We start from the raw sequence: 23,944 nt of genomic DNA, 5'->3' as shown, positions 1-23,944 counted from the left end.
TTTGTTAAAATTTGACATGTTTACTGCCAATAAAATGTCGCCTTCTTTCATACATTTAGCATAAATGATGAAATCAGTTGAAATAGTCCGTTTAAACAGCTGGTAAATGTAGGCGGGCAAGACGTGACAAACTGGCCCTTTTAACAAGGAATGACAGAACTTAATGTATTGAACTTAGTGCCGAATTTTCAAGAGGGCAAGAGTGATGAAGAATCCTGCTGTATCCTTTTCGAAAACGTTTATTATGTTTCTCCTCACTCAACAACTCACAAAATTGAGCATTTTTTAAAGGGAGTCTGGTCTACATTAGTGACTATTTTCTGTATTTGTAAAAAATGACATGTTCATCACTGGTTAAGCGTTTTCTTCTTTCAGACAATTTCTGTAAATGGTGAAAACAGTTGAAACAGTGTGTGCAAACAGCTGCTAAATGTTGGGAGGTAAGACGCACTTTAGACACAGACGCAGACAGGCTGGTACAGCAATGCATCGACAAACTGACAGTTTTCACAAGGACAAAACATCTTAATGTATCGTATTTAATGCCGAATTTACAAGAGGGCATGAATGATCAAGAATCTCGCCGTAGCCTTTTCAAAACAGTTTATTATGTTTCTCCTCACTCAAAAACTCACAAAATTGCACATTTTCTTAAGGGAGTCTGGTTGGTGGCTTTCTCCAAGGCCAACAAAGAAGCCTATATTGATTACTCTTTACAGTATTTGTGAAATTTGGTATGTTTACCGTCAGTAAAATGTCGTCTTCCTTTCATAAGTGTACATGGTGAAATCAGTTGAAACAGTGTGTTCAAACAGCTGCTAAATGTTGGATGTAAGATGTGACAAACCAACACTTTTTATAAGAAAAAACAACAATTAATGTACTGTATTTAATGCCGAATTTACAAGAGGGCACGACTGATTACGAATCCTGCAATAACCTTTTTGAAAAAGTTTATTACGTCTCTCCACACTCAACAACTCACAAAATTGTGCATTTTCTTAAGGGAGTCTGGGGATACTGCGGTCACTAGTTCACTAGGGAAATCAGTTGAAACATTGTGTTCACAAACATCTGCTGCCAACACTGGCAGGTTAACATGTAATTTACATTACAGTGAACCACATGTAATGTAAATTACATTTTGCCGGTTGTTGTTGTGTTTATTATTAAATATTTGGATAAAACGTCAGAGAAAACATGAAAACAAGGTGAGACAGTCTCGTAATGGTGTCTTTGAGCGCGCATGTGTCTGTGCAGTGACACCAAATGGACACTAGATGGTGCAAAACCCAAACTACACTCTGTATTATACAACCTAATGCTTTTCAGGAACCACCCACCATCACCCTAACATGAATGGGGTAACTTCCTCTCTCTCTCTCATCATAATGAAAGTACACACAGCTCTGAGGCACACGCTCTGTTTATGTAAATGTAAAACAGAGAGAACATCTGAGACGCATGGATTAACAGAGCAAAGGGCCTCCGAGGGCACCACATCTGAGTCCTCCTGATCCTTGTCCCCGTTTTTGGATCTGAGCTTATCGTTTGATCAGACTGATACTAAACGCTGGAACACACTGCCGCACCGGTGAGGTCACTTCTGGTCACAGTGGTGCCGGGATGAATTTCATAATCCAAAAGGGGAACCAAGAACGAATGATTGCAACAACAACAAAAAAAAAAAAAAGGGAACATTTTTCATTTTGAGGCAGCAGTTTGTGCCTGAACAGGTTGAACGGTTACATAAACTTTAAAGCCATTTAGTGATGCCTTTGTGCCGTCGTCAACAAGCTTTGTGCTGGATTATTCTTCAGCTGCATGAGTTAAATAATAACACATGAGGCGTTTATTGATTTCTGACTTTAAATTTCAATAAATGAACTCAGATTTCTTTTTCTAAAACTGGAATCTATCCTCTCCAAATACTGACAAGATGATGACTGAGCTGTAACCCCGGCTGCAACTACAGATTCATTTCATTATTGATTATTTATTTATAAGTTATCTACCCACTGAAACTCTACTGTTTCTAACAGAGGTGTTGAATCAGGGCTGAAAGAGAGACAACACTGTTCTCACACCTAAAACAATAGTACAGCCATATTTTAAGTCATTGCAAGATGCAGCGAGACGAAACAAAGGCGTAAAAGACGTAAACAGACTGGAATGGGGAGAAAAGGCGTGTTAGTGTCTCGTATCTGCAGAGATTTTCTTATTTTCTCACTTTGTTGCTGCTCGGGACGCTTTACCAACCCAAAATGTGGCTATTTGACGTCCTGGGAATGAGACTCAACCATCAACTATCTTTGTGGTGCGTTCAGGAACAGCTGGGACAAATCCTACTGATTCTACCTTTAACTTAAATACTTTGAGTACATTTCGGAGCCTGTACTTTATTACTTTACTTGAGTATTTGTACTTCTACTTGAGCAAAGAATGTGTGCACTTTTGCCACCTTTGATTGCATTTGTAATTTTACTGTATTTCTTTTTTTTTTTTCCTTCTAGCTTTAACTTTTAAAAAGCCTCCCGTGGACAGGTGTTGTAAATGTGCAGTGCATCTGGGGCGTGTGCATGGCCATATGTTGCAGCACCACTTTTACCATTTTGTTCATGAAATGCACTATTTCCCAGAGCTTAAACTGACGTCTTCAAACTGCTTCTTCTGTCCGACCAACAGTCCAAAACTTGATTTACTCTCATAAATGACATTTAGGGAGCTGGAACCAACATATATTAAATTATTTATACTTATAAAAATTCATATTTTCTTGAAAAATGACTGAAACGATTAACAGACGATCAAAATATTCATTTTCTTTTGATCAATTAATCATCGCAGCTCCAGCTCGTGCTGCTCACATGCTGTGTTTTAGATTTTAGCAGTAATTAGCAGCCTGAATCTTTCATTCCCTCCTCAGAAATGTGTTAGCAGTGTGATCATGGGACTCAGTGTGTGTGTGTGTGGGGGGGGGAGGGGTAGGGAGGGAAACTGATTAGTAAGCACTGCACCCTCTCTCCTGCACTGTGCGTGTGCAGACATTGCACCACCACGATTTTTTCAAGAAACGGAGCAGTTTTGTGTCGCTCACACCGGATCCTGCACCAGTTAACACTCACCTCCTGTTCGTCCATGTACTGGTTGTAGCGCTGCTCCATCATCTCCCTCTGCCAGCGCTCCTGCTCCAGGGTCTGCTGGATGAGCTGGGCCACTTCGCTCTGCTCTCCCGGCTTCTCTCGCCCGATCACAAACCTGAGTTTTGGACAATCGAGCTCAGTTAGGATCGTCTTAAAAACAATAAACACAAAGCACGCTCACAGCGGCCATCTGAGCTGAAATCCTCCTGTATCTGATGTGTTATGATGACTGTATGTGCCTGTAAATAATACATGATGGTCCTTTTTTTCTCTTCTCCTGACCAAGAAAGTGTTTTTCATATATAATACACAGCTTCAGTCGGCATTGTGTAATGTATTAACGTAGTAAGGAATGTGCAGGCTCTCTGAAGACAGAAAATGGCTTCCTGTTTAGAGCTGAACAAAGGCAGTCTCTATGGAGTTGGCCTCTTCTATGATTAAAATCAAAACCCTGGACTCTGCCTCTCTCCTTCAGCTCATTGTACACTTCATTACAGAGGCCATACGTCCCCTGATTTAGGCTCACATATCTCTGTCCAATTAAAAGCCGCCGTGTAAACAGGAAGTAATAAAAGTAAATCATGACGAGGACACGGTCGGTTGTTAAGGCAGCCGCTGCAGCCTTTCAATTTGTGACGCGCTAACGGGTAATTAAATGTTCACAAAACACACTTCCTCCTGCCCCCGTCTATTTGTCTGCTTCTTTATGAATAGGCCTCATCGCCCTCACTGCAGCAGATCCATAATGTATGAGCCTATCTATGGAGGTCTCTGATCTTCAAGTCACACAACACTAACAATTACCCCTCACTGCTGACCACCAAAACCCTGAATTATGAATGAGCGAAGACAACAAAAGGCGACACTCGGCTCCACCAAAAAACGCCACAGAGTCGCGCTACAAATAGTCCTCTGGCATTTTGAAAATGATACTTCTGATGCCGAGAGTATTTGTTCCTGATAAGCGTGTTTTTTCTGTGGAAATCTTTGGAGCGTATTCAGGATGTCTCAAAAAGGGAGCTGCTGAATAGTCAAAGGGTATAATCATGACCCAGCGAGACGTGAGATATAAATCTACAGTCTGGTGAGCTGAATGGGCAGGATGTGGTAGAGGTCGGCCCTGCGTGTAAGGCTGTGCTGTGGGCACGTATCAAGAGGAAACCATCTCTTTAAGCAAGAATGCTGGATGTCATAGTGAGCTGTGAAAAAAACACATGCTGAGGCACATAGAAAAAACCCAAGGGAACTACCCCGGTGACAAAACAGTAAAAATAAATACACATAAGTGAGAGCAGAGCAATGTTTGGAGATGAACGCTTACATAACTTGTGTTATTTGTCTTGTTTTATATGTTAGGGATCCAAATAAAGACAGAAATCAGTCTGCCAACATGCAGAGAATGATGCTAACATGATGTCGACCATGTTCACCTCAGACTGCATGTTAGTGTAATAACCGAGGCTCCTAAAAACTTAAGGTTCTCTCAAATCAAAACAGCAGACGTGGTTTGATGATGTTGTGAAGTTTCAGTCAGAAACGTCCACAGATGACGTCATATTCAGAAGTTTTATTCCCGCTATGTTGAGTCACATTTGCTGACTTACTTCCTCGCTCTCTGACATAACATCTGATGTTTGTTTCCAGAAGTTACAGCGACAGACGACCAAATAAAACGCGGCGTTACTTTGAATGCGATTGTGAATTTCTCTGGGTTTGAAAACTGTTGGGAATGTTTAGGATAATGAAAATACACAACTGGGTTTAGTCGCTTGTAGATATTTCACCCTGGAAATGTTACAAACTATATATTATAAGGTTTGCAGTAAAGCACAAGGTGAGAAACAGTCTGTTGACTCTGAGGATGAATTTCACGGAAATCCATCCAAACAATACACATACACACTTAAAAATGAAATACTGATATCATGTTAATAATACACACGATAATATCGTTCTCACACTGACAATGCAAAGACTAGCCAGCTACTATCACAGTGTGTGGCTACTACTGCTGCACAACATCACGTCAGAGGAGATGACAGACGACAGCGAGACATGTGGGTAGATATCGTGCTAATAATCTTGTTGTGAAAATCAGATATTACGACAGCGCGTGTCGAGACTCATGTGGTGGATCAACATTTCCATCCCTGTAGCCGCGCAGCTGCTGCTGTAGCTCATAAACGCAACACTTATGTTGTGCTGCAACTAATGATTATTTCCATTATCGATTAATCTGCTGATTATTTTCACAATTAATTTATTTAATCATTCTTAAATGACTGAAACGATTAATTGATTATCAAAATAGTGGACTGTCTTCGAATCGTTTAGCTCTACACTCGTGCTGGATGATTTCTGCTTCTTGAAATGTCAAAGTGTCGGAGCTGTTGCAATAAAAATCGAGTGTTACTCAGAGCGACTCTTACTTGACAGTTCCTGAGGTGTTTCGCAGAACGGAGGCGGCGAAGCTCTGGGTGACTCCCACCAAACTGGTCCCGTCCACCTCCACGATCAGATCATTCACTTGGATCCTGGAGGAGGCAGTTAAGAAGACAGGTTCAGGGATTTACAGTAATAGCTCAAGTGTGGCCTCCGTTCATCATCTTTATACTCGAGCCCACACGAGCCAAACTCCAGTTATAAGTGCTTGTTCTTGGCAGCAGGACCCGATCGCAGCTGCCAAGAATGAGCAAGACGAGCGGGACAATGAAGTATCCGCTCCTGGAAATAAAACTACAACTGCTGAGCTGACCTCAGGTTGACATTTGGTTTACGCAGCACCGGCCTTGTCAGGTTGAATTAACTTACCTGCTGTCCCTTTGTGCTGCTCCTCCGTCTGTGACCGTCTTCACGAAGATGCCCAGCTTTTCCAGGCCCATGTCGGCGCCTGCACCCATCCCGATGATGCTGATGCCCAGGCCATCGCCATCTGAAAGACCGGACCAGCTGTTACTGTACTGTTATTATAATCTATGCTTCAAAGGTTGTGGTCAGTTTGATTTGTTACTGTCATTGTAGGAAAAGCATCACGGACTGACAGTGGCGAACATTTCCCTTCAACACAGATGAGATAATATTATGTCTGCGTTCAGTGGTACTTTGTAGGTCCGTCGGGCCTGATGGTGCATTTCCTTCCTCATAAAACATTTACAAAGCATCTTTTTTAATACTTTAAAACTCGCATTGTTAATATCCATGTTTGTTTCCTAGCAGTTGTCTTCTTCTCTGCCTTTCTTGGCTTTGTTTTCCCCACTACTGCCAACAGGAATTGAAGGATTAAAACGGCCAGCAGGAATGTGTATCGTGTTTTGTCGCGTGGGTGTCAGATGACGCACATGTAAAAACTTTGCTCCACAGCGCTGCTGGTGCTCAAAAACTTGTTACGGACAGAGATCCGAGATTCCCAAAGGTCCTGATGTGAACAGGGATTTCTCAAGATCAAGGTCTCAGGTCATCAGGAGCTATTGGGTGCAGCTGTGATGTTCTTCCTCAGCTGGCTGCAATCAGAGGCTATACAAGGTTTCCTCACATTTTTTGTTTCCCCCCTGTTCAGTGACTCCCACTTCACCTTTGGTTTTTGGGTCCAATCCTTTTGTTTGTCTATCGTTTTGACAGAATCAGTGGGTGGCTGTGTGTTTTTATTCCCACCGCCACCTTTTAGACACCGAGGGACCAGTTTGTTCTGACCCTTTTTGTGATTTGTGCTTTGTTAGTTTCCCAACCTGCGACCCCTTCAGGTCCTTCAGGTTTTGTTTTCTGGGGAAACGTAACAAACTGAACAGGAAACCTTTAAAAAGTAACTGCATCAATTTTACAACAAGAGTTTCTCCTGCATGTGTGAAAAGTAGAATAAAGCTTTATGTGCCTCCGGAGGAAGCTGCATGTAGTCTCCCAATTGCCTCCAGTGATGTCACTCAGTGGCTAAGCTGCATTGTGGGTAATGTAGGCAGCAGGTTTTGGAATAAAAAAGCAGATGTCTCCGTTTCTGCTGTATTGATTTGGATTATTTATTTGTTACTGTCCATAATGAGTCCAACAGTGTTATAAGAAGTACAATGCAGACCAGTGGACTGGTTTTCAAAACCTTACTCCAGAATTCAGTTGGTTGCGTGTGCGTTGCTTAACGGCTCCGCTGTCGTGGCGGATCAGAGTCGGACCGAACAAGATATTCAGTTCATTGTCAGAGAAGCAAAGAAACCAGAAGCGATTCACTTTTAAGAAGCTGGAATCAGAACTTTTTTCCTTAAAAGTTTCACTTAACAGAAGAATCTGTTCCGGAGGTTGGAGACGGCAGCTTCACCGCAGCTCTTCGTCAAAAGATTTTTCTGGTACAGTGAGCATCAGAAAAGTGCACAGATATGATGAGGACCTCCACAGACAGGCGCTACATCTTTGCTGCACAGTGACGGTCCGGTCCTTGACTGGATTCCTTCAGCAGTAGCAACAAATCAATCCTCAGACTAACTGGAGACGCGAGCTCTTTTCTTTGCATTCTGTGTGTTACTTTAATTGATTTACAGTCATTTAAAAAAGCACGAACAAGCTTCTTTGTAACTCGAGGGTGAAGATAAGTCCGACTTTGACGTAGTCGTGAAATGATTCTTCATACATGGGTGGAACGTTGGATAAGAATCAGTGATAACACCCAGATTTCCTGCCTGAGGTGTCGGGTTCTGAGGTAGAGTATTAATATCTCTCTTTGCTCCGATCACTAGAGTCTTTACTTCACCTGATTCAATTAGAGAAGTAAACAGTGCACGCAGCAGCACAGTCACATATGGTATCCTGCGTAAACTTCCCTGTTCACAAAGCTAAATATAGTCTTCTATGAATATATTAATGCACCATAATGTTGAACGGATGTTGAACGTGTGGCTCACTGAGCAGAGATGCACTCTCTTTGCCTTCAGGAAACAGGATGGTTGGCAAAAGGCAGTCGGTGAACACTGAAGGTCCGTTATAAAGAAATGTGAGCGGGTGGTTTCATCATCATTTTCGAAGAGCTTCTTGTGAATTTAAAATTTCTTGTATTCACATCACCAACCTGCCCCGAGCAGCTTGAAGTAAATGCTCTGAATTTCTTTGCGTGACCAGAATTTTGGACAAATACTGTCAGTAGAAGACTCGAAGGCTTTTTAAGGTTGACTTCATGATGTTTGGTACCTTTCTCCAGCTCCACGGGGAACAGGTCCAGCCTCTCCACCCTCTTCTCCAGCTCGTACTCAGCAGACGCTGCCATGGGGTCCACGTCTTCATTACGCCTGTCGTAGTCCTCGTTGGGGTAGGTGGCAAACACCTGCAGGAGGAGACAGAGAATCATAAATGTTTAAAAATCTTTGCTCAAGGCTGTGGAAGGCAGCGTAAACATCTGCCATGTGTTGCCTTAAAAAGGTGGATTTCTTTTTAACAGGAATGATTCAACATTTTGGGAAATGCATCCGAGGAACACTTGAATGCAGCATTAGCGCTGTTGAAGGTTTAAAAAAAAGAAAACCGAGCTAGTCTTTGTGCTAAGCTAAGCTAGGCTAGGCTAGCCATATCCTGGCTGTAGCTTCATATTCAGCACACAAACATGACAGTCGTGGCAAGAAAGCCAATAAGCGCAAAAAAATGTCAAACTTTTCCTTTCTTTATCAATAACTGATCCTGTTCTTGGCGTCTCCATGCTGCCTGTGTTTCAGTCAGTGTTAGCTCGCAGGTGCTAACATGTGTCTCTGGATTCTCTGCTGCTACGTCCGGTTTGAGTTTCTGCAGATGACCCTTTCCGCTCTCTGCAGACATGGTGGTTTATCACCGTTCGCTCTTCTACACAGTTTCGCTTTGCATCGGGTCCAAATATAACTGCTACCGAGAAACAAAAAACAAAAAAACGCATCACTTCCTGTGCACCCGGGGGAGCTGGTGAGTGCAGAATAACTTGAGTGTGCATCAACAGGTGAGAGAGTCGATCTGACTTCACTACAGGTGATTAGAAACAATACCTAACACAAACGGACAAAATGGAGATGATGCATTCAGTGAAGAAGTTACTGATCTCACTTCAGCTTCATCACAATGGTTGATGCAACAGTTCAGGAGTCACAACAGAAGAAAGTCGGTGTTGTTTGTCTGGAAACCATCAAAATATTTGAGATTACAAAAATGAGCAGCTTATTACCACACAGGCAGAAGACATACAGCTGAGACTGACAACCTGGATATAAGGTTAAGATAAGACAAGGGGAAATTGTTGAAGCAGCTCAAGATTCAGAAACTGAGGGAACTACAATGACACTCAGTAGAGCGCATACCTCCACTGAGGCCCCACTCTCTGTTATCCGTATCAACTTGTACACACTCACCACCAACCACCTAAATACATTTTTCCCCAAGAAATCTAATAAAAATGTTGAAAAACGCTCTCACAGTGTCAAAGAAAGTGTGAAAATATTCCTGGATCTGTCTGTTCTGGACTGAGACCCGTCCTCCATCCAAGATTCCTGGAAACACGTTGAGCAGTTTTTGTGTAATCGTGCTGACGAACCAACCAACCAACAAACGGACCCCGGGTGAAAAGCATAATGTCCTCGGCGGTCACTGAATGAAACGAGACCGAGCACGACAGTGTTTTTTTGGTATTTGTCCCACACCTACCCCTGTTGGTCTTAGTTCTGGTTCTGGTGCTGCAGCACTGATGTTGTTCATTTTGGTTAATGCACAAACTCACCTTAAAAAGGACAACATTTATACTGTTTTACTTTGTTTATATGAGGCGGACCCTGCCACCTTTCAAGCTTCGATGACATCATCTCATATCGATCGCAGGCTCCTGTATCGAATCGGATCGAAATCGTATCATGACAGACAGTTTGTGGTATCGGTAAATATCCTATCGTTGTCCAAAGAACAGATGAAACTTCACATCTGTATTGTAAATATTTACCTTTCTTAGTTTCTGAATTTCTTCTCCAAAACTACATAGTGTCCCTTTAACTGATCATGATTAAAGGGCTACTTCTTCACACTAGGCCTCATGCTTGTTGGTGTTTTTTTGTCCAAAATTAACGTAGAGGAAACACCGTACATACATCTTTAATGATAGATAGATATCCAAGATAAACACACTCACTCAGAATAACTGACCACCGGTGTTCAGGCGGACGTAAAGCACTTTAAATGCATCGACCATCTAAACTGAGGCGGCCGCAGCGTTTCCTGCGAGCCGCGTCGTCTCACAGCGGCGAGCTGCATCAAACACGCTGCGAGGAGATAATCTATCACGACCACTGAAGCTGCTCTCATGAAGACAGACAGAGGCCTCTGTTTCAAGGCCCAACTTCCTACATTCACTCTGGTCTACCAGCATGACAGTTTACATAACCACCTCCAGCATGCTAATGGAGGCCTTCTGCAGCTGCTGCTCGCACACACACACACACACACACACACACACACACACACACACACACACACACACACACACACACACACACACACACACACACAGTAAGCTGAATCCTTAAAAGCCTCACTTTCAGTCTTTCCAAGGTGATTATGCATGCAGCACCTTGCATGCTCTGCTAGTCACACTAATTCAGTGCTGGACCTTCTTCCTTTCACACATTCTTTCACTTATTTCATTAGATCTTCTCGCCACAATCCTTTTTTTCTTCCCTCTGCCGCAACATTTTGACACTTTTTTCTCTCTCAAGTCTCACTTTTTCTTCGTTTCCGTCCATTTCTCACTCGTTTCTCTAACGTTTAGTTTGTCTGTCCGCGTGACAAAGCAGCATCTCTTGGCTTCGGCAGCTACCCTTCAGTCACATGGTTCCCCCCGTCTCCCTAAAAAAAGAGCCTGGCAGTTTTGACAGCGCCATTGAAATGTAAACAGCCCCTCCTCTCTCAGATTTATTCAGTATCATTGTATTTTCGTGCATCATTGAACACTGTACAAGCTTGCTGCCTCTACTCTTAAGCCTCCCTTTACCCATAAGAATAGGGCTTAAAATGTTATCGCCTTGAGCCAAATCACCGCCGTCGATGTACGTTCACACGAGCGATGATGAGGAGGAAGCACTCAAATTACACGCCGCTCTAGAGTTTGGTCATTTTTACATTTTAAATTTTTTTTACAACATTTTTAAAAATATTATAAAATAAATCAGAGCTTAATCAACTAAAATCACAGACAGATTTTCATTGTGTCATCTGGAAATACGCTGATTTGTTTTCTTATGATGAGAAGGTACCACTCTCATGTCAGTGCGCTAAATATAAAGAAACCGCCAGCAGCCAGTTAGCTTAGCTTAGCTTAGCTTAGCATGAAGACTGGAAACATGGACAGCAGCTCGTCTGACACTTATGGAGGACTGAAACTGCAAAAATCTAAAATAAATAAAGAGATAAAGAAATGGCCCTTCATTTGCTTTATGTAGCAGAAATGCATAAAAAAATGTAAGAATAATAATAATTAAAAAAGGGAGAATAATACAGAAATAAATACATTTAAATACATTTAAAAACAAGTTAATAAATAAAATTGAATGGGAAGTAAATCAATATTTAATTTTTACAAAGGTAAATAAATACAGAAGCAAATTCAAACAGAAAAATCAATTTATGTCACAGTTTATGAATTTATTAATGCCTAGTTATTTTAATATTTTTTATTTTTGATATTTTATATTTGTTCTGCTTTTTTCTGTGTATTTAATCGCATATTTATTTATTGAGACATTGATCTCTAACGGTTGTTTCCCTTTGCTTCCAGTCTCTGTGCCAAGCTAAGCTACGCTAAGCTAACCAGCTACTGGATGTACTGTAGCTTCATATTCACAGTAAAGATTTAAAGGTGTCGATCTTCTCATCAAACTATTGGCAAGAAAGCAAATCAACGCATTTCCAGAAACGTCAAACTAATATTCCTTTAAAGGACATCTGTGGACCTTCAGTGTCGTGCAGGATGCAGACTCCATTTCTAAACGACTGTAGCATTAGCTTGCTGTTAGCTGAGCAGAGAGAGGCACTGAGAGCGTGCATGAAGTCACATCCTTTAAAATGTCCGCTCACATCTGCTCAATAAAAATGTGATTAACAGATCTAATTCACTACAAACTGTCACACAGTCACGTCTTTATTGACATCTGATCTTCTTTATGGTGTTTTCACGCTTCCTAAAAGTCAGGAAGGTCTTTTTTTGTGACTTTCTGTTCTTTGCATCTTATAGTATTACTTTGCCAAAATACTGACCTAATACAACAAAAACACTAATTGGTTGCCGCGGTACTAAAGTCATTATCTGAACTCCAGCTTTTGTTTACACTCTGAATTAAGGGAATCATATTGAAGCTAACCCGACTGCAGATGACGGACAGCATGGCAGCAGCATGGAAGTCTAATGGCTTTTGATTTAGGTTACCTTCGTATTTAGAGGGATTAGCAGAATGTGGATTACAGACGCACAAAATACACTGTTTGCATCCCAAGTAACGCAGCACGAAACAACAACAGTGCCTGCGTGCCCACTGTGGGTCGCTCTCACGTGGCACCGCTTCACTCCTTGAGTTTAAAGATCAGGAGGCCACAGCTGGTGGCTTGTGGGTTGCCCTCGTTTTCTACGCCCACGACTGCTGCAGGAGATCAGACGAGGAGGTTCGGCAGAGTTTAACGTGGCACTGTAAAGAAAATTACAGCCGTGATCGGATGTGTGTCGTGACCTAAGGACCAGTCTGCAGTCCTGTCCCGACTGATTTAACACTTTCGCTTCCCGGCGGAAGACCGTCTTCCCTTCTTGAGTGCCAGGATCCCACACAGCTCAGACAGACTAATGAGATCCTGCATGATGCAACCTCTCTCACCCCCAATCTCACCTAAGCATGTAGAGGAGTTCAGTGAGACGAACTCCTCCTAGATGAACGGTGAGGTGCCTATCTTTAGAAGATAAACATTGGGATTAAAGGCTGGGGGGTAGTGGGGGGTGGGCCGGGCTGGAGGAGGACGCTGTTCCAGTTGTGGCAGATAGTAGGTCAGAGGAGCTAACAGATGGCCAGGAAACTCCCTTCCTCCCTCCCTCCCTCCCTCCCTCCCTCCACCAGCCGCCCGGGATGTCCTACAAAAGCTCTGTGGGCTGCTAGCAAGAGCAACTCACCCACCAGCTATGTTTGTGTCTCTAAAGAGCACCCACTTGGGGATGTAAAGGGTATTAAAAATAGCCAGAAAGTGACAACTACCATTTTACAACACAGTTGTCGTGACAGAGAGATGGTTAAATGATAGAGCTGCTCTGGAGGCCTCTGCTCTCCTACAGCGAGGCTCCATCCTGATGGCCCTCCGGCTACAATGTGGTTGGGCGACACTGTGGTGGTTTAACTAGCGAGTCAGTCAGTCAGTCAGTCAGTGCAACCCCCCCTCTTTCCCTCCTCCTCCTCCCACAGCCTGCAGCAGCATGTCAACTGCTGTGTTTCTTTCCCTCTGGACTCTCCAAAACACAGGTCTAATTTTGGATCCAGCCAATAGGATGTGTGGAGGTGGTGCCACTGGGTTTTTTTTTTTTACAACAGAACCGGCGTGTTTCCACTCTGTCTCTCCACAACTTTCCATCGTTTTTATTACTCATACTACTCTTGTTGCTATTTCACTTGGTTTTCAGGAAATGTGAGCTTCACTGCTTCTCTCCACTTCAACCGTACATGATTTCGACCCATAATGTGAGATTTGGTCTCACTGTTCTGTTTATATTCTGCAGAACTATTTATTAATTAATTAATTAATTAATTGTCAAGCATTATATTTAAAAGGGGCTCTATGTAAAAAATAACTCAAATCAGTCATTAGCTCCTGTGCTAGCAGTGTAAACGCTTCCCCCGGTCCTCGAGCTTCCAGTCTGAACCTCTAGCTGCACGGCTAACTGAGCTAACAAGCTAAGGGCAGCTAATAGTTAGCAGCAGTTAGTGATGTGCTGCCTTCTATTTGTTTGGAGTATGAATTCTTACATATTGCACCTTTAATCACCGACTATTATGATGTTTTTCTTAAGAAAGAAACGCCAAATTTAAACTTACGGTCGAAAAATACGACCGTAAGTTTCACACTCCTGTCAGCTAGTAGGGCCACTTAGCTTCATGGCTAATTTAGCTGCCTGCTAACGGCAGCTAGTCGCTACAGCAGAAGATGGTTCGGATCAGGTAGTTCTGGAGTTACCCCTTGAATTCTGTCCATTTCTGACATATTACACCTTTAAATCCTGAAAATAATCGTTGCAACACTAACATGCAGCAAATAATCCTCCTCTCAGGGTCGGGATGCTTGTGTGATACTTAATCAAGCTGTAAAAGTCGAGCATACACAGACCAGAACAAGCTCTTCTCCTCCCAACACTTCAACAACAACAACCACTAATTGCTTTCCAAACCACCGCAGGTTAAACGTGTCCAGAAGTGGCAGGTAATCGCTTTTCTAAATCCTCCTTAAAATTGGGGGGTTAATCCAGATCCCAGATGCACAACACGCCGACAGAAAAAAAAAAAAAAATAAGGATGTGGTCCTGGCTGCCATCGCCCTGGACCACGCTCCCCCCAGCCAATAAAATAAAAGGATATGTGGGGACGGTTGCACGGCAGCAGAGCCGGTCTAATTTGGCAGGCCAGCCGCTGGTCAGCAGTCATGTTTAGGCTTAGCGCTGACCCAGGAGAGACACGGCAGCATGAGAATAAGGTCAGCGACGGAGGACTGAACAACAGCATGTGGAGGGATGATTTATAAATCTGCTGTAGTGCATATACTGCTTTATGTATATTTATGAGCTATCCACACTGATATTATTGATGTTACTATTGTGATTTATATTAAATAAGGCTGTGAAACACAGCAATATTATACTGTTATCCTCATTTTAGATTTTAGATATCATGAGGCGTATATAAGTGTTGTCTCTTCCTGGTTTTAAAGGCTACATTACAGTAAAATACTGTAGTTTTATTTACTTACCAGACCTGTTCTTATACATGTCTTTACCCAGACCCATCTTTATCTATTTTTGGTTTATTTTATAGGGACAGACACATTTAGGCATGGGCCAATATTAGATATTATCGAATATCGCAATATTTTTCACAATGTTGAGTTTCGTACAGCTGTTACGGCATCTTTTGGGCTTTTATTTTGAAAGAAAATGCACACGGAGGGAGCTGTTGTGGCAGCGGAGGCAACACACAGCGATATTTAGGAGGCTACTACAGTTTAACTGGCCTAATGCAGCAGCACGCAGCGCTTTGACATGCAGACATGGAGGACTTTGTTAGGAAGAACACCAGCTCGCCAATTCAGCAATATTTTGCATTAAAAGCAGAAGAAAATGGCGAAAAGCTACACGAACGAGGCTGCATGTCGTCTTTGCAGTAAGCACTTGTTCTAACTGACTTTTTACTTTTTTATAATTATTGTTTTCATCGACGCTCTCAGTCTTTTCATGAACGTGAACATGGACACTATGTTTTTATTTAAAAATGCACTACGCTGCTAAAGAGAGAAGCTTCGCTGTTTGGTTGTTTTCACACAATGACAATAAAGACTTGAATCTTTAATCTATAAACTTTTACGGCTTTTATTTATAGATTTACAACTTCAGTAGGAACAAATGGGTCATGAGGGCCACAGACAGGGCAGAGCTGGACTAACACTGTGCTGAGTTTGGTCTTTTTTATTTGTTTGTGTGGATTTGTTGACAATAATAAAAACCAGTAAATAAAATCCTTTAATTTCCCCTGATTAAGTAACAGTAAGACTTCACTGCAGACCGGGTGCAGCCTCACAGTGTCTGCTGTGGGTTTTTTTAAAGCTTGACAGAATGATGACAGGTTGGACAGGACAAAACAGCACTCAGACATCAGGAGCGAGAGGTTGCATAACACGGCTTGTCGCAGTAACCTGAGCGAGTGGGCACGGAGCGTTAACATGCCTGCAACCCACCGCCCCCACCACCACCACCACCAGCACTGCAGGGCTGAGAAGTGGGGCAGAGTGACCTTGCTCATAATCTGTCTGGTGTCCCACCCCTCCTGGCTGTGAGTAATGCACTGTATGAAATACTGCAGGCCCGCCGAGTCTAAGTAACAGACAGTTTGAGGATACCTCTGACACACGGTGATGTATTACCTTCTCCTCTGAGGCGATCCCTCACCCGCTGACCCGAGCGGTGACCACAAACCGCGGAGGGTTGCGTCGTGGGCATTCCTTATTTTGCAGCGAACGCAAATTCAGCAAACCTCAGTTTATTACAATATAAGAATAGTCATTGTTTATGTTAATGATACGGCGCGAGAGGAAAATCATAGGTGTTCTCTGAGCGGCCTGGCAGGATGTTGTTCAGAGTGTGTGTAGGCAGCAGAAACCCACGTTAAAGTGTGTGTGTGTGTGTGTGTGTGTGTGTGTGTGTAGCGACGGGGGGGATTAAAGTACGCTAGGTGATGAGCGAGCAAGGTGCTTCTGCTGCATGAAAAATAAATCTGATTATTTCTGGTTTGGAGGGGAACGCAGAGCAAAACCCCGTGGACAACATCTTATTTTCTTTTTTCTCCTCCTGACAACAGGATGAATAATTAAAAAAAAAAAACAACAACACGCCGGGAGGCTGCATCATAAACCTCGAGTATTGATACCAATTAAACAACCGAAGCCAAAACAAACAAGCTAAAACAAACAACAAATAAGACGTGAGAGGCGGCGGCTTCCTGTGTTTTTCGACGAGGAGGGGCGGCCCTGAAAAATAAAGCTCGGCGAGCGAGTCTGTGACGATAACAATGCTGCTATTTTTACTAACAGTAGGAGAGACGTGGTGACAAAGAGCGAAGAAGGAGCGAGAGAAAGAGAAAGAGTGTCAGGAGGAGCAAACAAAGGCTCTAGTGTGAACTCTACCCGAAGCAGAGCTGCTATTTTTGCCAGTAAGAGACGACAGACAGACTGAGACGAGGAGCTTCTTTAGTGTTAAACGGGGACAAAGATGAGACACGCGCCCAGACGTCCAAACCACCATCAACCACAACAAGACCTAATTGTGTCCAACAGCTGGATTGTTACACAGAGTGAGAAATATGCACACTTCCTGTTTGGAAGAGAAACCAACTGACGCCGTGACTTAAGGAGCTGGCAGTTATACAGACATGACATTTGGGCAGCATAATGACGGCCCCCTCCTCCGTTTGACCTCGTCCTCCCTCCTCCCCTCCTATTACTCTCATCCACCCACTGCATCAATCTCCATAACAAAAGGCCACACTGATACAGTGTGAAAGGTCTCAGTGGGAGGTTATTCTCCGATGACGGCTGCAGGCTCGCAACCGAATTCTGCCTTTTTGAATCGAAGCCGGCGAGTTGTGACTTCTTCATCACGCCGTGCGTCACGCTTCCTCCGTCTCTGAGCTCATGGGGATAAAATAATGTGATAGTCTGGTTTTGTCTTCTTTATTCCTGCATTATGATTTGCACAGTGGACATAACTGAGCTCCCGCTCAATTCATGTGGGATTTAAGGGGTTTTTCAGCATTTGCTTCCAACCAGGCTGCATAGATATTAAAGCTTACCGCAGATATGTCTGTATTTATGCGTATGATAAGCACACAGTCATGGACTTTGCTGTACATGCTGAATTTGCTGGCAAGCTGCAAAACTAGCTTTTTTGTCCATTTTACTAGTGATTGTTCAAATCTTGTTGTTGTTTTTTAAAGTGGTACGTGAAGCAAATCTACCTGCCACAAGCATATTTTACCAGCGTTTGGCTGGTGGATGGTTTTAACTTTGAGCCTCGTTCGTTGATTTTCTTAATTCAATTTAAAAACGTTGTTTAATTTGTAGATATTGTTTAAAAGGTAGAGTTTTTATTTAAGTCTCCCCTGTGGAGTTTCTCCCCTAAAGCCTTTCCTTCCTCATTAAAACATCAACAAAGCTGAGTTTTTCAAAAATATTTTGTTGTTTACCTTCATGTTTACATCGTCTAGTAGCTTCTTCTGCCTTTAACGGGCGAATACTACTTTTTTTTGGCACATTACCGACGCCAACTGTCGCTCAGTGGCACAGTTTGTTAAGTGTTTACAATAATGGACATCACAACACTGATGAGCAGGACTTCATTCTTCATTTTAGCTGTAAATACTATAAAAATCATGCTGATGTGACATTTGTTGGAGTGTGTAGTGTGTTTTCTTACATCCGGAGGACAAGATTTGTAGGTCGGGTCATCAGAACTTCATTATGATGCCGTTTGGTGACAGATTTGACCTTTGCAGCTTCTACAATCTGGACATTACAATAACTGCAGCCGCTGATCAAAACATCGCTCCACAGCTCCACTAGTGGTCAGAAAAGCCACATGTTGCCTTTAATTTCCACTGAAGGTTATTATTTGAAATTGTTAAAGCTCCTGAAACCTTATATTCAAAATCAAATAACCAGTATGAGCAATATTAGCTGGATTAAGTTAGATTAAAACTGACTTTACAGGAGATATTTCTGTTTCGTCTCTGCTCTCCTCACTAGTTTTGAAGTGGGTAAAGCTCAAATATGTTGTGTTTGCGATTACAGTCATCTTAGTTAGACTTTAAAGGAACAGTTCAACAGTTTAGGATATGCACTTCAACCTTAAGAGGTGCTGGTGGGCAGATTTTCTTGCGTTTTGACAAAGTCGAGCTAGCTGTTCTCGCTTGTTTCCAGTCTTTGTGCTAAGCTAAGCTAACCCGCTCTTGGCTGTAGCTTGCCCCAGGTCAAATCTCGCCCGCTTGCTCGTGTGCTATCAGCCTCTACTGACTCGACGCTGCAGGCCGATGTGCAGCCAGGAGAAGAAAAAAAAAAAAAAGCAAAAGCAACTTTTCGACTTGACTGGTTCTGACCCGGGACAGGAGTCCTTAGTCACTGAAATGTCTTTGTGTGTGCGTGAGGGAATGTGTGTGATGTACAGCGTCGGGGCCTCGCTCGAGCTGGGCCGAGTCTCTTTACGCCTCAGAGCAGAGCAGCGAGACAGCGCCGGAGAGGATCTGATGCTCTCCTCCAGATCATTACACCACCCCCAGACACACAGAGACACTTTAAATCAACACAACCTCCTCCTCCTCCTCGTCTCTCCTCTTCTTCTTTCATCTCACTGGTCCAAGAGGAGATCACAGTCTCTCTTCTCACTTCCTCCCTCTTTCTCACACACACACACACACACACAATAAAAACACACACACACACTGTCCGCTGGCCTGGCAGTAACCACGGCGAAGAGGATCCACTTCTCTAAACAACACAGGGCTAATTATCCCGTCCTCTTTGTTCCTCCTCCTCCTCCCCACTGCAATTATTTACAGAAGTGGCTCCCACTGCATCACAGATAAGCATCTACATCACAGCTCTTCTGTATTTGGGGGCCCGTGTCAGCTGCACAGTAGGAATGCAGGACCGAACTGGACTACTGTGTGTGTGTGTGTGTGTGTGTGTGTGGAGAGGGAGGGCGTTAGTAATGTGGCAAAGCCCCACCGTGTTGAAACAGGGTGAAATCAAAATGTCAGCATCCTTCTGGAAGCTGAGTGAGTTTATTAAAACAGCTGACAGTGGCTGTGACTGTACCGGCGGCTCACAGAAAAGGCTTTAAGGTCAAGTTCAGCCTCTCGACACACAAAAATACCAGAATGTGGACATAATTACAAACCAGGAATCAGCAGCCGGGCCTGATTAAACACGGCTCGGAGCGTTTAGTCTGGGAGATCACATCTTCCTATTAATATTCACTCTTTGTGTCTTTCTCGCTGCATGTTTTCTCACCTTGATGGGCTCTGTGCTGAAGCGGATCTTCCTGGAAGGAGGCGGCTCCTCCTCCACAGGCAGCCCGACGATCTCCACACAGCTGGACTCGGGCTCGTAGCGGTCATCCTCCTCCTCCTCCTCCTCCTCGTCCACCTGGCTCCCTCCGAAGTCTTCCCCCACCGCGCTGTAGGTACTGATATCCACAGAGTCGCGTCCCGACTGGTCGTCCCTCAGCGTCCTGTCGTCCTCCTCGTCCTCGGCATCCTTGGACATCTCGCCCTCGCCGGCCCTCGGAGAGCTCTGCTTCTCAGAGGCCATGTCTCCATTCTCCACAGAGATGCGGATGTCAGACTGCAGCGCTGTGTGCTCCTCAGACTTTGCCTCAACGCCTGCATCTGAAACAGTCTTTTCTGTCTCTCCTGCAGCACTGAAGTGTTCGGTACTTTGGCCCCCATTGATGCTGTCAGATGTCCCCCTCCCCCTGGGGGCCCTTTGAGGCCCCTCTTGGCCGTTCTGACTGCTCTTCTCGTCCTCCTGGTGGCCTGCTGCAAAGGCACTGACCCTCTTTGTGATTATTTTGGAGTTCAACACACCCACCTTGGCGCTGACCCCCCTGGAGGGGAGCGGCGGGGTCGAGGAGAGGCGATGGAGGTTGTTCCGGAGCTCGGCGGCCCGTTCAAACACGGCGCTGAGCTGGCTGACGGTGGGGGACACAGCCTCGCTGGTGTCCAGGCTGTCCAGGGACTCCGTGCTGCCGTTGAAGCGCGCCACCACGTCCAACCTGCCGTCCTGGAAGCTCGAGGCCTTGTCCGTCTTCAGCAGGACCCTGGTGGTGGCCAGCTTCTCCTGCTGCAGCTGCCTCTCCTGCTGCTGCTGCTGCTCGAAGATGCGGCGCGTCTCCTGCAGCTTGGAGTAGCTGGGCGAGGAGGCCCGCTGGTGCCCGTTCTCGGGTTTGATGTCGAACTTGTTGACGCGCTCGGACACGGTGGAGCCGAGCTTCAGCAGCGCGCTGTGGTCCACGTTTTCGTTCAGGCTCCCGGCTCGAGGGAGGGAGAGGCGCACGGATTTGTCGGCGTTCCTGGCGACCTCCTCTCCCTCCGCGTCGGCCGGGGACGTGGTCTGCATCTGCTGGAACATGTTCTTGATGCGGTGCACGTTGGAGCCGTACCTGCGCCCTCGGGGGCCCTCCTGCAGGTCCCCGTTCGCGGCATTGTCTTTGACGGGCTTCAGGGCCTGCATCCCCGCCTCGTACGCGTTTCTGTGCGGGGATGGGCTCCGGAGCGTGGAGCCGGAGCCGGTGCTCTTGGATGATGTGGATTCGGTCTTCATCATGGTTCAGTCAAGCGTCGCGACGGATGCTCAGCGACGGCATGTCTCTTCCCCTTTTTTTTTTTTTTGTGTCTCGACCACAACGGCGGAGGGAATCGGTCGTATCCACCCCGGTTTCCTCGAGGTGGCGCTCAGACTAGACCGGCAGCAGATGGGGGAGAAACAAAAACAACAGATCGCATTAAAGGCCTGCGCGCATCCGCTGCAATACGCGTCCAATGCAACGGAGAAAGTGAGCACGATGCATCTGTCATTAGCTCGCCTGCAGCTCCCGACAATGCAAAAACCCCCCCAGCTCACCGTCACAGATACACAAAATGCATTTAGTCATTAAAAATATATTTGCAGGGAGACGTAGAGGAGCGCGCGCGCCGCGGATTGACCGCAGCTGCCGACAGATTGTTGCGTTTAATCCCTTTTTACAGGCAGCGGCATCATTTTGATCTGTTTCACTCCGAGCTGCAGATTTCTGGTCCTCCTCGGTGCTGCTGCATGGAGGAGGGAGCCGCCGGGTCCTAGCGCCCGCCGCTCAGTGTCAGCGCTGTGTCCTGTAGCTGCTGCAAATAATCCTTATTAAATATTAGGAAGAAAATGTGTTTACTGTCATGTGTTGGGTTATTTAGCTTCGCTGCTCATATGTGGTGCATCACTGATCCGGAAGTACTTACAGGGCTGGACTTCTCTGTTTGCTTGGGAAATGTGGAGCAACTCAGCTAACATGAAAAAAATTAAGTCTGATTAAAAATGTATCCACAGGCTGAGTCAGATGTGTTACATGTAGATTGAGAGCATATGAGTAGTTGAATAAATAGTTAGTAATAGTAAGCTATGCTATGCTAACAGTACCCTAATGAGTAACTGTTATAGAAGGCTAACATCAGCTAGCTAAAAGTAATGGATAAACATGGTTTATGGTTTATGATGGTTAATAAGCTATCTGTTGAAGTAACTGTAGTTAACTAAAATTTAACTTAAACTCAAAAATCTAGCAAAGGGTAGTAGTAGGTCAAATGAGCTAACATTAGCATAATAAAGTAATGTCAGCTAGCTTAGCTAAAAGTAATACATAAAGAGTTGACACTACCTACAAATATTTGATAAATGGTGAACAAGCAAAAACTTAGTGAACAAACAACTGATAAAGTTTTTAAAAAATCTATCGGTAGAAGATGGTTAGATAAGATAACATTAGCATAGTTGATAACAAATTAATCTTAGCCAGCTAAAAGTAATTGAAAACTGCTGAAACAGTTAGCTTGTGAGCAAGCTAAAATGTTCTGGATACATTCATGATGAAGCTAAAAAAAAATATCTAGCAAAAGGTAGTAGCAGGTAACATTAGCCTAACTGATAACTGTCAAAGTAATGTCAGCTAGCTTTGCTAAAACTAATGCATGAACAGTTTAAAACAGTTAAAACTGCCTACAAATATTGGATAAATGGTGAAGAAGATAAAATTTAGTCGACAAATGAATGATAAAGCTAAAAAAATCTAATGTTAGAAGATAGTTGAGTAAGTTAAAATGTAGTGGACAAATTAATAGTGAAGCTAAAATATCTACATGGAAGTAGATGGTTAAATAAACATTAGCCTCGTGGATAAATGAAAGTAGTTAAAGTAATGTTAGCTAGCTTAAAGTGATGGATAAACAGTTAGTTCAAAATATTGAACAGTGAACAAGCTAAACATTTATGGATTAATCTTAAAAAATCAAATGTTAATGGATTGTTAAATAAGCTAACATTAGCCCAACTGTTGTGGTAGGCTAACGGTAGGCTAGCTAGCTTAAAGTGATGGATAAACAGTTAAACACATAATATTGGATAAACGGTGAACAAGCTACAAAAAATGACAGTAGTAGCTGGTTAGCTCAATAAGCTAACATTAGTGGATAGTGGACAGTACAAAAAAATATTAAATATTAAATATTTACCACCAGTCTGTTCACTCCTGGAGTATCAACCTAAAGATGGCCGTGTGTCGGTGAACGCGTCTAGCACTAGGACCCAGTCAAACATCAGCACGTCAGGCCTCCCCGTCCAATAACACATCCGCTGCTCGCAGCCACATTGTTGCTTCCTGCATCTGTGCAGACAGACACATGAAGCAGTCTCTGAGGCAGACAAAGCGTTTCCCCCTTTCTTTTGTTTTTTTTGTGCCGGGTTTGAAACCTTCCCACACAGTCTCGCTTTATGAAAATTTCTAATGTATCTACAGTTTTTCTGCCACATTCATGCAGCTGCAGCACAGGAAAGAACAACACCAGACTCATTTCCAAACTGTCAGCCACTTCCACTTTAAACTCAGAGCAGCTGAAGGTCTGGTGTGAAGGACAACACCAGAGGACTGAACAGATACAGGATGTTCATCTGCTCAGTGAGGCAGCAGTGCCATCTAGCCTGCTTTCAACTGTGTGTGGGCGCAGCACGTCACAGTGATGTCCTGCCTTTCAGCCAGTGCATGAATGAAACAGCCATAACTCAATTTTGAGTAGTATATATCTTTAAATGATTATATTATTAAATACATGCCACCATAGAGTGACTTTTCCTCTTTCGACAGCTTCATTTGATTCATTTTTTGAGTCCTGAAGGGCTGAAAATATCAGATGTTTCACATGACAGAAGCAAAAATGAGACAAAGTCACACACAAAAAAGATTTTCCCTTTATGATCTTGTGACTGCTCAAATCATGAGCTCATCCTGCAGGACCCCT

At 43.9% G+C, this 23,944-nt stretch overlaps 1 protein-coding gene across 2 annotated transcripts in view; it reads right to left on the bottom strand.

Moving 5' to 3' along the window:
• The window catches only part of ppp1r9bb (protein phosphatase 1, regulatory subunit 9Bb), a 29,112-nt gene that overhangs the window by 4,776 nt on the left and 392 nt on the right, over positions 1-23,944 (bottom strand). Inside the window, exons 2-8 of one of the 2 annotated variants that reach the window (XM_073489888.1) lie at positions 23,162-23,313; positions 21,896-21,940; positions 19,917-21,796; positions 8,310-8,442; positions 5,955-6,075; positions 5,573-5,677; positions 3,126-3,258 (exon numbers count right to left, since the gene is read on the bottom strand). In XM_073489888.1, the coding sequence (XP_073345989.1) occupies positions 3,126-3,258; positions 5,573-5,677; positions 5,955-6,075; positions 8,310-8,442; positions 19,917-21,230 (1,806 nt within the window). In that variant the 5' untranslated portion in view covers positions 21,231-21,796; positions 21,896-21,940; positions 23,162-23,313. The remainder of the gene's footprint in view (positions 1-3,125; positions 3,259-5,572; positions 5,678-5,954; positions 6,076-8,309; positions 8,443-19,916; positions 21,797-21,895; positions 21,941-23,161; positions 23,314-23,944) is intronic. The other variant, XM_073489887.1, reaches the window with a different exon arrangement.

This window comes from Pagrus major, chromosome 20 (assembly GCF_040436345.1).
Source record: "Pagrus major chromosome 20, Pma_NU_1.0".
NCBI classification, from domain to species: Eukaryota; Metazoa; Chordata; class Actinopteri; order Spariformes; family Sparidae; genus Pagrus; species Pagrus major.
Note: the sequence above shows the minus strand (reverse complement) of the source record. Positions and strands in the feature narration are given on the sequence as shown.